Here is a 14,049-nt window from a genome sequence, read left to right as displayed (position 1 = left end):
CCCAGCTAATTTTTTGTAGTTTTAGTAGAGACGGGGTTTCACCATGTTGACCAGGATGGTCTCGATCTCTCAACCTCGTGATCCACCCACCTCGGCCTCCCAAAGTGCTGGGATTACAGGCGTGAGCCACCGCGCCCGGCCGTTATCTAACTTTCCTTTTCCTGTTTTTAAAGCTTCTTTTGATGCTCCCTGATAGGTCACCAAGGAGGAAACAGAGCATTTTGATGAAAAGCACCTCCAGAAACTAAGTGGTTTTTTTTTTTTTTTTTTTTGAGAAAGTAATTATGAGGAACCACGTACCAGAAGAATCTCCTGCCCATTTTCCCTTTCATTTTCTTCAGGGGGTTTAATCAGATAGCAGTGGTTGCAGCATTTTTTCAGTTCCATCACAATATTAAGAAAACCAGATGTGCTGCCTCTTGTTCCTTTGGCAAGAGCCTTATAATTCCTGGTCAGAATCCACCTGTAAATTAAAATGACAATGATACTACTAGACACAAAAAAACAGAAGTTGTGGGTGCCAGAAGAATATAAGAAAAAGTAATGTTATTGTGGGGCAAAAAGAGGCCTAAGAAAGTTTAAGATTTCCTTTTGTATCTCCTGCCATCTAACCATAATCCTTCACATCTCCAGTCAGAATTAGGAATGTTAACGATTCTGCTGGATATTTCAGCGTTGCTGAACACAGCAGTACTAGAAGAAAACAAAAAAAATCTATATACACAACACACACACATATACTTTACATACATATAGACACACACACTTTACATATATGTACACACATTTATACATATTTAAGCGTGTGTGTGCGTATGTGTGTGTACACAAACACTGAGTATCCTAAATGCAAAAATCTAAAACATTCCAAAATCAGAATCTTTCTCAGTGCCAACAGGACACTGAAAGGAAATTCTCGTTAGAGCATTATAGAGTTCTGGGTTCTGACTTCCAGATTTGAAATGCTCAGTCAGTAAGTATAAAGCAAATATTCCAAAATCTGAACTAGTTCAGGTCCCCAAGCATTTCCTGTAAGAGACTCAATCTGTGTGTGCGTGCTTGAGTGGGAAACGACTGTACTGAAGCACTCTTCATGGAAATATAAAAACTGGAAATAAGCTAACATTATAAGTTAAATAAATTAATATATACCATAAAATAGAGGCTATATACCCATTTTAACATTGTAAAAGGTATTTTATCTGATGAAATATTTATCAGTATGTTTTATATGCAAATTTGGAGGATAAATATAGACATATTCATGCATAACCATGAATAATCCTTAATCATAAACTCCAAAGTATTAAAAGTACTTTTTTTTCTGAGTGGCGAAATTTCTTTATGCTTCTCTTAGAAATCAGACTTTTAGGAATTTATCTAAAGGTCTTCACTGCAGTGCTATTTATAAAAGTATGTAAAACAATCTACATGTCTACAACAAGGAAACTGGTTGAATAAACCATACCATATATCCTCAGTGGATTACTAGGCATTATAAAGGCCTATCTCTATAAGCTACTATGGTGTGCTCTTCAGCACGCATCATTAAGGAAAAAAAGAAGGCAGAGAAACATGTTTACGGTGTGCTACCACTTATCCGAGGGAAAGGAGGACATTCAAAGTTAAAACGCATTTGCTTTTATTTAATAATTAAAAGTTAAAGGAAGGACAAGCATTAAAATGTCAAAAAATGATCGTAAGAATTACCTATGGGGAAAGATGAACTAGAAGGGAGGGAAGAGGGACTGAAGCTACTACATTTCTCTGAACATACCAGGCTTTGCAGCTTCACCTTTGGAAATCTACAAATATCATAAATAATTAAAAAACAAAATCAAACAAAGCAATCCCTAAAAATCAAAACTAAAATGAGATAAATAAACCTATGTCTCTATTAGTGGCCTAAACACACAGAAGAAAAGCTATCTCGAGTACTTTAAAACTCTTTTCCATTTCTAGTGGTATACAACCTTAAAAAGCAATAAAATTAATTAATTAATTAATTAATTTTAAAAAAAAAATCTTTAAAGAAAATCTTGTTGCAGTGAGCTGAGCCCGTGCCACTGAACTCCAAGCTGGGTGAAGAGTGAGACTCCATCTCAAAAAAGAGAAAAAAATTTTTTTAACCTGTTTTTACTATTCATATTGTTGGTGGTAGTATTAGCTTTATTGTATGTGTAGAATGAATTAGGTTGGTGTGGTTGAGAAGTAAGATTTTTAGTACGGTGTAAGATCAATAAGATCAAATAAAATCTCTGGTACTGTTTATCATGTATTCTTGCCATTAAAAACAAATTTCCCAATTCTGCTCACTGAAAATATCTGTCACTAATGTTTATCACAGTTGCAAAGAGCACCCCTAGGGCCCAGTATGTAGTCTCCGAATATCATTTCCTCATCTTTGCCACAGTCGATAAACCATCAGAAAGAGGCCAGTCTTCTAAGTGTCCTCCAGACTCAACAGTCTTGGACTCCAGGGCACTGCGGAACCCGATGGTCTATGAAGCCACACCCAGCAATGTGCTTTGGTAGGGACGGGTGCTGCTCTACAGCGGGAAGTGCAGACGGGCCTCTGCCTGTGGACAGAACTGCGAGGCATACCAGTGGCCCTAGAGTAACTCTGCTCACTTTCTCTGGCTCTCTGGTGCGTTCCTCAATCCTACATGCTGTGCAGTCTGAAGGCAACAGAGTATTAGCCACGACTCTTAAGTGGGAAGTGATAAAAACTCAATTAAATCAGCTTAAGCAAACTGGAAGTATCTAGAATAGCCAGAAAACTCCTATGATTAATCAATACCAAAAAATATCATCCAACAACTGACACATTCACATTGTTACTCAAGTAACACTGTTTCCCCTATTACATTTCATAGTATTAAACTATTTTCAGAGTAAAAACAAACAAATGCCATTTCGCAGTAAAACAGTATGCAGAGCTTCTGGGATATGTGGCTGACTCTAGTACTGGGGCAGGGAATGTACAAGATGGATCTAGAACACGTTATCACTCCAGGTAGCAAAGAAACTATCAACTACTATTATGGTTATGTCAAGACTCCAACTACCAACCTGAGTGAGCTCCCACTAGCTAAAAATGGGGCTGCCAGAGCATGAATATGGATAATAACTCCAACAGAATGAACATAAATAGGTTTAACTGATGAGTTCATAATTATATCAAAGTAAATCTCACTGGTCAAAACCTTTGAAGAAGAATAGATCTTTTCCTCTGAAAATAGGGAAAATAAAAAAGAATCTTATTCTGCCTTTCCTATATGAACTGTTTCTCAGCTGACATGAGAAAGTTCTTTTTATAGAAGTATTCCACCTAATAAACACATGAGTGAAAAAAAATTTGAATATCACCTTTTTGTACTTTCTAATGAATTAATGGGTCTAGGCAATGCTCATTATTAGTCACCAGCATCACAAAAAGGAGGACATTTATCCTGTGAAAGAATATACCTCTTCCTCTAAAGTCACACTGAATCTGAGTCTAATCAAGCCTTTACAGTTATTTATGAGTATACAGAAAACACAGTTCAGAGGAAAAGTGGTTTTTAAAAACTTTTTTATTTTTACAGAGATGGGGTCTCACTGTGTTGCCCAGGCTGGTCTAAAACTCCTGGGCTCAAGTGATCCTCCCGCCTCAGCCTCCCAAAGCACTGGGATTATAGGTGTGTGCCACCATACATGGTTGAAAATATTAAAGAATGCCATTGAGCCGGAATGAGCAAAATCCAGACTGTGAGAAAAAACTACAAAACATAAATTCAGTTTCTTGCCTCAAAAAAATTATAAAGCAAGGAAAAATAAATGGATTAAAATATACTTCAGACATACAACCTATCAAAATGCATGGAGCTTACATAAATCCCAAACAAGCAAAATGGCACATGCAGAAACGAATATATATATATGTATACAACAACCAGGAAAATCTAAACACTTACTGGACATTATAAAACCATTAAGAAATTATTAGGCCGGGCGCGGTGGCTCAAGCCTGTAATCCCAGCACTGTGGGAGGCCGAGGCGGGTGGATCACGAGGTCAAGAGATCGAGACCATCCTGGTCAACATGGTGAAACCCCGTCTCTACTAAAAATACAAAAAAATTAGCTGGGCATGGTGGCGCGTGCCTGTAATCCCAACGACTCAGAAGGCTGAGGCAGGAGAATTGCCTGAACCTGGGAGGCGGAGGTTGCGGTGAGCCGAGATCGCGCCATTGCACTCCAGCCTGGGTAACAAGAGGGAAACTCCGTCTCAAAAAAAAAAAAAAAAAAAAAAAAAAAAAAAAGAAATTATTAAAAATTTTTACACATAACAGTATTGAAATTTTGCTTAATACCAACAAAACAAAAAAACTTATTTAAAAAAAATATATACTAAAACACTTAAAATAAATACCTGGAATATGTTTCAAAATTATTTGAGAGGAAGCAAGAAAAGCTATATAGATGAACTAATAGCCATTAGTTATTAATTACTGAAGTTGGATTATGGTTACATGAGTATAAACTATTCTACTTTTGCACAAATTCACAATTTCCCAAAACAAAAAGATGTTTACAGATCAAAATGATCAAGCAGTTATTTACAAAAATTAAAATCCGATTTCTGACTAGACTTGGTGGCTCATGCCTGTAATCCCAGCACTCTGGGAGGCCGAGGCAGGTGGATCACCAGAGGTCAGGAGTTCAAGACCAGCCTGGCCAGTATGACAAAACTCCATCTCTACTAAAAATACAAAAATTAGCCAGGCATGGCTGAGCACCATGGCTCATGTCTGTAATCCCAGCACTCTGGGAGGCCAAGGAAAGTGGATCACAAGACCAAGAGATCGAGACCATCCTGGCCAACATGGTGAAACCTCGTCTCTGCTAAAAGATACCAAATTAGTTGGTAGTGATGGTACATGCCTGTAGTCCCAGCTACTCGGGAGGCCGAGGCAGGAGAATCACTTGAACCTGGGAGGTGGAGGTTGCAATGAGCTGAGATCATGCCACTGCACTCCCATCTGGCAACAAAGCAAGAGTTCATCTCAAAAAAAAATAATAATAATAATTATCCGGTCATGGTGGCACATGTCTATAATCCCAGCTATTTGGGAGGCTGAGGCAGGCGAATTACTTGAACCTGGGAGGCAGAGGTTGCAGGGAGCCGAGATTGTGCCACTGCCCTGCACTCCAACCTGGGTGACAGAGTGAGACTGTCTCTAAATAAATAAATAAAGAGAAATATATATATCCTATCTAATGGTTTCATGATACTCATCTCAATCCCTTTAGGCCTAACCCAAACAAGAACTTACTTGTAATACTGTTTCTGAAGGGCTGACATCTCCACCCTGAGAATCTGTTCCACTTTGGCAGGAAGGGATTTCTCCACATCTTTTTTGACTCTCCGGAGAAGGAAAGGCTCTAGCACCTTATGGAGACTCTGGTAGCCATTCTCTCTCCCTTTCCCATGGTCTTCTTCAAAATCTTCCCAGAATTCAAACCTACAGGTGAAATAGTATAGTGGTACTTAGCTACACTGAGGAAAAGAAGAATGGGGAAAAATACTGTAAAAAAATGAATCTTTCCCATAAGGGAAGACAAAATTATCAATCACTAGAGCTCTTAAACAGAAGGGAAAACAAACAGGGGAAAACCAAACTGAAATCAACTCCGTCAGTCTAGACTGGATAACAGCAGGCTTCCAATTCTCAGACTAAATTCAGAGTTTACAAAATATTTCAGTCTATCATGTAACCAACATCATCTACAACTACCCAGTAACTACCTGAAGCATATACTCTCTGGTAGGACAGGTCAGAAAGAGCCAGTACCAGCATTTCCAATGGACACAACAGCCTCAAGAGTCCCCCATCATTTCTGAACTCATGAATAGCCAATCTTTTTTTTTTTTTTTTTTTTTTTTTTGAGACATAACCTCACTCTGTTGCCCAGGCTGGAGTGCAATGGTATAATCTCTGCTTACTGCAACCCCCACTTCCCAGGCTCAAGTGATTCTCCTGCTGCAGCCTCCTCCCAAGTAGCTAGGATTACTGGTGCTGCCACCATGCCTGGCTAATTTTTGTATTTTTAGCAGAGACAGGGTTTACTATGTTGGCCAGGCTAGTTTCGAACTCCTGACCTCAAGTGAACTGCCCTTCTCAGCCTCCCAAACTGCTGGAATTATAGGTGTGAGCCACCGCCTCCAGCCATGCATTTTATCAGGTATTGTTAATTGGATCAACAACAGCCTTAGTAACACCTGGTATGGCCTGAAACAATCATCTACAGGGAAGCAGATAACAATCTTTTGGGGTAGAGACCTAAAGTTGTCATTAAAGCCTACAACCTGATAAACCTAAGGTAAACTGTATTTTCCCACACTGCTATGCTATTAAGCAAATTCTCCAAGAACATAAAAAAGGTGAAGAATTAAAACTAATAATTAAAATGAACAATGAAAACTGAACTATCCCTGGACAGGCACAGTGGCTCATGCCTGTAATCCCAACACTTTGGGAGGCCGAGGCAGGCAGATCACCTGAAATCAAGAGTTCAACACCAGCCTGGCCAACATGGTGAAACCCCATCTCTACTAAAAATACAAAAATTAGCCAGGTGTGGTGATGTGTGCCTATAATCAATCCCAGTTACTCAGGAGGCTGAGGCAGGAGAATCACTGGAACCCCGGAGGCAGAGGTTGCAGTGAGCTAAGATCATGCCATTGCTCCAGCCCGAGCAACAGACTGAGAGACTGTCTCAAAAAAGAAAAAAAAAGAAAAGAAAACTGAACTATGTCAATGCTGGAGATCATACCTCATACACTAAATGTGTGAAGTGACTGGAAATCAGTAGAAGCAGAAATATCACTGTATCAGACTGCTTTCTGAATACCTGAGAGATAATTTCAATAAGCTAATTTACTTAACATAAATTAAAACTTTGCTAATCTAAAATTAAATGTAAAGTTTATTTCCAAGATTTACTTCCTCTCTGTTTTAGGCCACAAGTATTTTCACCTGCCTACTGTACTCTTATTAAGAGAGTTAATATGAGACATTATTTCTTGATCTACATCATATATTGAAGAGACATAAATATTATTTGCTTGTTTATGAATTGTCTATGGTTGCTTTTCCTCTAAACAGCAGAGATGAGTGGTTGACAATGACTGTATGGGCTATGAACCAAAAATATTTACCATCAGATTCTTTAGAAAAAGTCTGCTGGCCCTGAAAACAGACAATTATCAATTTATACTATTAGATATAGAAAAGGTGTAAGGTCATAATGATGTATAAAGACACTACATTCATATTTTAGATACATCCCTGCTATCAACTTCTGTATTTAGTATTTGTCTCTCATGGAACTAGAAACAATTCTGATCTTTAAAACTTTCCAGAACATGGAACTTTAGAAAAATACGTTACTTTAGTGAGGGCCAACAAAGAAGAAAATTGAACCAAAGCAGTGAAAATGGTAGGCTAAAAGTTACACAGTAAATATGTCGAAGTTAAAGTGCCAAAAAAATTGAGAGACTGACAGAGACAGCTGAAATAAAAGTTTAAAAAAATCATCCCAACACTAAAAGGCATGATCTCTGAAACACATGCTATCAAACTGAATTGTTTTGTGGGGTAAGTCTTAAGTACACATTTGTACATGATGGTCTTTATAATAAGCCAAATTCTTCACTCTTGTCATATCTTTTTCTACCTTAAAACCAAGTTCCAAGCTTTGCAAACAGTAGGTACAAAATGAAGCCACTGAATGATAAGTATTCAAATATGGTTAGTTATCATGCACTCCCTGTCAGAGCCACTCCGTAGGAAAGGAACCTAGACTCTAAGGAAACAGAATTTCAGTTGGTTAAAAAGAGGACTAACTTTTGGATTTTGGAACAATAGCCCTGAACATTTGAGTAGAGAAGTTTAAAAGCTATTTGAGTAAACCTAATTATCTCTTTGACACCAGTATTTCTTCAGCGGATCCTTCCTTCAACAGCTCTGTAGAGTCCTAAGGTACCTCAGAACTTCTGCTACGGATGAGGCTAAACACTTCACAAGACTACAGTTACCCACACAGCAAGCGCAGGCAGAAATAAGGGCAAATCTGAACTCCTTAACTAACTGGTTTCCTTTTCATATACACATCTTTGTGAACAACGATTTTTAAACTTTTTTTGAAAATGACAATGTTTTAAATACAAATTTTTCAAAGAAAAGAAAATCTCTTTCACAGAAAAACTTGCATCTCTAACTCTACTCTATCATTCCTAAGTGATTCAACTGGCTATAAGGAAAACTTTGGAAGAGACTACCTGAGTGATAAAGTAAGTGAAAGTTCCTCTCTCCAATTACAAAAGGATACATGACATTTTTCCAAAACATAGCCCATGCTGAGTGGAACGCCACAGCTGCTTACTGGCAGGAAAAACCTAATTCTGACCACTTAGGAGCCAAAATCCCTACCATTCACTTCAGCAGCTAGGTACACAAAAGCAAATCATGGCTAAGTATTCACTGGTAGAAACCACACACCACAGTTCTTTTTCTAGAAAAACAAGCATGGATGTTCCCACTGTGTCTCATAACTCTTACTATGCAGGGTGACTTTGTCTCAATGGTTTTATGAAGGATGTATTTTTTTTCTCTTAGAATTTGAAGATCAAAGGACACTGGCCTTAGTCGCAGAAGACTTAAAATTGACCTTGGTCTATCTACTTATTGACCATGTGATATGGGACACCTTTACATCATCTAAGCTGGCATATTCTAATTTGCAGTTTGAAGGCTAAATACTTCCAGTGTATCAAAAAGTTACAGTATGGGAAATCAATATGAAAACTATCAAGTAATATACCTAAAAATCCTCTTACCTATTTCAGAAAACATGAATAACTAATCATTGGTAAGCCCACTATGTCTAAACTTTTACACATTATCTGTTTTATAGCACATATATCTTTCAAAAGCAAACTTTATTAAAAAAACACTGGCTGAAGTTAATACGTGATAAAATTCTGACCTATTACAGAATGTACAACAGAATGTTTAAAAAAGAGAAAATGGAACAACTGGCTCCATCCTCACAGTAACCATTATTTACTCAGAGAACTCTCTGAAAGGAAAGAAGGATCCAGGTGAGCAGCAGTCATGACAGATAACAGAGTAGCAGAAAGATGGGGCAGAGAGGACAGAGGACTACAGGAGAACATGTGGAAGACGATAGGAATACTGAATGGACTGGTTCTCAACTAGTGGCATTTCCCCTACCCACACCCCAGGAGGAGCATCTGGCAATGTCTGGAGACATTTTTGGTTGTCACAGCTGAGATGGGGATGCTACCAGCTTGCAATGAATAGAGGCCAGGAATTCTGCTAAACACCTACAATGCAAAGGACAGCTCTCCACAAAATGTCAATAGCGCCAAGGTTGAGAAACTCCACTCTAGAAGAAGACACGGAAGGAGGAATGAGGAAGGGGCTCCTCTCCCAGAAGCAACTATGGTATAGATGACTGGAAAAAAAGAAAGCCAGTTTAAGCCTGTTCTAGTAACGGCTACAGTGAGGGCAGGCTGTAGTGATGATGATGATCAGGGTGGTGTAGTTTCTCTACCCACCTTCTGTACAGTCTTAAACTATCCTTTACAAATAAGGACAGTAATCGACAAATAGAGACAGAAAATCTGCTGCCAACAGGTTAGCCTTACAAGAAACACTATGAGAGGCTGAGGCAGGAGAATCCTTGAACCCGGTAGGCATTGGCTGCGGTGAGCCGAGATCGTGCCACTGCACTCCAGGTTGAGCAACAGAGCGAGGCTCTGTCTCACAAAAAAAAAAAAAGACTAAAGGAAGCCCTTCAGGCTAAAAGAAAGCAATACTCAATAGATGAAACTAAATGAAAACGAAAACACAGAATTATCAATATTTATGGGACGTGGCTAAAGCAGTACATAGAAATAAACTTATACCTTTAAACATCTAGAAAAGAAAAAGGTTTTAAATTAATAACCTAAGCTTATCTTAGGAGAAAAAGAGAAAATTAAATAAAAAGCAAGCAAAGGAACAAAACGTTTGAAAGCAGAAATAAATCCAATAGAAAAAAACAGAGGGGCCAGGAGCTGTGGCTCATGCCTTTGGGAGGCCAAGGCAGGCCAAGCACAAGGTCAGGAGTTTGAGATCAGCCTGGCCAACATGGTGAAACCCTATCTCTACTAAAATACAAAAATTAGCCAGGCGTGGTGGTGGGCACCTGTAATCCCAGCTACTCGGGAGGCTGAGAAGAGGCAGGAGAATCGTTTAAGGCTGAGATCACACCACCACACTCCAGCATGGACAACAAGAGCAAAACTCCATCTCAAAAAAAAGGAAGAAATCAATCATGACAAAAGTTGGTTCCTTGAGAACATCGAAATTGTTAAGCCCTTAGCTAGAACTGACCAAATAAAAGAGCTAAGATACAAATTAACATAATCAGAAAATTAACTTTAATCACTATTAATCCTTTAAACAATCTACCAGGTACAGTGGTTCATGCCTATTATCTCAGCATTTTAGGAGACAGAGGTGGGAGGATCACTTGAGCCCAGAAGTTTGAGACTAGCCTGGACAACTCAGCAAGACCCCATCTCTACAAATAACAGAAAATAAATTTTTAAAATTAGCTGGGCATTGTGGCACGCACCTGTAGTCCCAGTTACTCAGGAGGCTGAAGTGGGAGGATCCCTTGAGCCCAGGAGTTTGAGGTTACAGTGAACTGTGATCATACCACTGCACTCAGCCTGGGTGACAAAGAAGGACCATGTCTCTTAAAAAAGAAAACTAAAATTAAAAGGCTAAGAGAATACTATAACTTTATGCCAACAAATTAGGACAAGTTAGATGAAATAGACTAACTTTTAGAAAAACACAAATTAACAAAATTAAGTCAAGAAGAAATAGACAACTTACATGAACCTGTAACTGGAAACTGGGTTAGTCATTAAAAATCTTCCCACAAAGAAAAGTGAAGGTTGCACTGGGAAATTTTACCAAATATTTAAAGAATAAATAACACTAAACTTAACAAATTCCTTCATTAAACAAAAGGGAAACACTTTCCAATTCATTTTATGATCCCAAAACCAAAACAAGGCAAACATCAAAACACAACGAAAAGTTACAGACTAAAATCCTAACTAACAGGATTAGGTCGCATAGGTGCAGCCAGGCACAGTGGCTCACACCTACAATATCAGCACTTTAGGAAGTCAAGATGGGCAGATTACTTGAGGCCAGGAGTTTGAGACCAACCTGGCCAACATGGCAAAACCCCACCATCTCTACTAAAAATACAAAAATTAGCTGGGCATGGTAGTGCATGCTTGTTATAATCCCCACTACCTGGGAGGCTGAGGTATGAGAATTGCTTCAACTCTAGAGTTGGAGGTTGCTGCGAGCTGAGATCGTGCCACTGTACTCTAGCCTGGGTGACAAAGATAAACTGTCTCAAAAAAAAAAAAAAAAAAAAAAAAAAAAAGACCAAACAGATGCAAAAATCTTTAACAAAATCCTAGCCAACTGAATCCAGCAACACATAAAAAGTATTAAACACTGTTAACAAGTCAGATCTTTCCAGGAAAAAAAAAGTTGGCTTAATGTCTAAAAAGCAATTAACATAATACACCATATTGTTAGACTAAAGGACACAACCTCATGGTCACCTCAACAGAAACAGAAAAAAGCATTTGACAAAACCTAATATCCATTCTTTATTAAAACCTCACAAACTAGGAAGAGAAGAAAACCTCCTCAACCCAATAAAGGGTATCTAGAAAAAAAATCTATAGCCAATATCCTGCTCCCACCAATTCTATTTACAATGAAGGATCCTGCCAATACAATAAGGTGAGAAGAAGAAATAAGAAGCATCCACACTGGAAAAGAATCCTTTAGGTGCAGAAAGCATAATCCTGTATGTAGAAAAATACTAAGAAATACAGAGAACAACACACACATACACACAGACACACACAGTAGGAATGGTAAGTTTATCAAGTTTGCAGGATGTAAGATCAATATACAAAAACTCAATTGTAGTTCTACAGTACAGTGTGGTATTTTTTAAAATTCCACTCAAAATATAGTCAGAATAAATATTTTAAATGTGTAAGATTTCTACACTGAAAACCACTAAATACTACTGAGCAAAATTATTGAAGATCCAAATAAATGGAGAAAACTTTCCATGATTATGGATTATAAGTCTCAATATTAACAATTCTGCTTTAATTGATATATAAGAGTCAACATAATTTCTATCAAAATTCCGTATTTTTCTTGCAGAAATTAACAAGCTGATCCTAAAATGTATGTGGAAGTGCAAGAATTCTAAAATAACCAAAACAATTTTGAAAACGAAGAAACTGGAACTTGTACTTCTCTATTTTAAAAAGCAGTCCAGGCCGGGTGCGGTAGCTCATGCCTGTAATCCCAGCACTTTGGGAGGCCAAGGAGGGTGGATCACTTGAGGTCAGGAGTTCGAAACCAGCCTGGCCGACAGGGTGAAACCCCAGTTCTACTAAAAATACTAACAATTAGCTGGGCATGGTGGCACGTGCCTGTAATCCCAGCTACTCCAGAGGCTGAAGCAGAAGAATCACTTGAGCCCAGAAGGCAGATGTTGTAATGAGCTGAGATTATGCCACTGTACTTACAGCCTGGGTGACAGAATGAGACTCCATCTCAAAAACAAAAATAAAAAATAAAGCAATCTAAAGCTACATTAATCAAGACAGTGGGATACTGGCAGAAGGACAGAAATATGTATTAATAAAACAGAACTGATAGTCCAGAAACAGAGCATGGCATTTATGATATCAATTGAGTTTCAACAATGGTGTCAAGGTAATTCAATGGAGACTAGATCTTCTTTTCAACAAGTGATACTGGAACAACTTCCCAAATTCTACTGCAAAAAAATGAACTAAGGCACTCACACTTCACACCATAAACAAAAAGTAACTCAAAATGTAACTCAGACCTAATATAAGAGCTAAAATTTCCAGAAGAAAATAAAGAAGAAAGTCTTTGTGTCCATAGGTTAGGCAAATCTATCTCAGATATGATATCTAAAGCATAATCCATACAAAGAAATCCATAAATAAACTTTATGAAAATTAATAACCTTTTCTCTTTGAAAAACAAAATTTTAAAAATGAAAAGAAGCCAGATTGGGATAAAATATGTTCTAATTATATACAAATGCTCCTCAACTTATGAAAAACCCACGAGTTGAAAATTTTGGTAAATCAAAAACGCCTTTAATCCACTTAACCTACCGAACATCATAACTTAGCTCAGCCTACCATAAATGTGCTCAGAACACTTACCATTAGAATATGGAGCAAAATCACCTAACACAAAATTTATTATAAAAATTTTATAATAAAGTGTTGAATATCTCACATAATTTATTGAATATTGCAGTGACAATGAAAACAGAATGGCTGTGTTTATTCAAAGTATGCTTCCTTAGTGTATTGCTGAAAGTTTTGACCACTAAAAAGTCAAAAAAATTTTACATCAAACTATAGAAAATTGGGGACTGTACTGATAAAGCACTTATATTTAGAATTTAGAAATTTTTAAAAAAGAAATAAAAAAACCTCTTCAACTCATAATAGACAATCTAATTTTTTTAACCTATTTATGTCAGAGGTTGCAATTTTTCGAATTTCTGCAATCAGATCTTGGCATTGACCTTGAGCAGGATATAAATAATTCCCACACGCTTAGAGTTCCAATAGTGGAACACAAGGCATAAATGAGTTAAATGGCAAAACATTTGAATAGAAATTTCACCAAAGACATACAAATGGCTAATGAACACATGAAAAGATGTTCAACATCATTAGTCATTAGGGAAATGCAAGTCAAGACATAATGAGACACATCCATCAGAATGGCTAGAATCAAAAAGACTGACAATACACCAAGTACTAGTGATGACACAGGGAAACGAGAACCATCACACATTTCTGGTGGGACTGCACAATGATAGTT

The 14,049-nt window shown here is 37.7% G+C and overlaps 1 protein-coding gene across 9 annotated transcripts in view; it reads right to left on the bottom strand.

Moving 5' to 3' along the window:
- The window catches only part of CHD2 (chromodomain helicase DNA binding protein 2), a 160,279-nt gene that overhangs the window by 58,059 nt on the left and 88,171 nt on the right, over positions 1-14,049 (bottom strand). For all 9 annotated transcript variants that reach the window (XM_032252783.1, XM_032252785.1, XM_032252780.1 and 6 more), the window contains 2 exons: positions 5,317-5,505; positions 301-463 (listed from right to left, as the gene is read on the bottom strand). In XM_032252783.1, coding sequence (XP_032108674.1) covers positions 301-463; positions 5,317-5,505 — 352 coding nt within the window. The remainder of the gene's footprint in view (positions 1-300; positions 464-5,316; positions 5,506-14,049) is intronic.

This window comes from Sapajus apella, unplaced genomic scaffold, assembly GCF_009761245.1.
Source record: "Sapajus apella isolate SASKATOON/1434 unplaced genomic scaffold, GSC_monkey_1.0 scaffold80, whole genome shotgun sequence".
Taxonomy (NCBI): Eukaryota; Metazoa; Chordata; class Mammalia; order Primates; family Cebidae; genus Sapajus; species Sapajus apella.
Note: the sequence above shows the minus strand (reverse complement) of the source record. Positions and strands in the feature narration are given on the sequence as shown.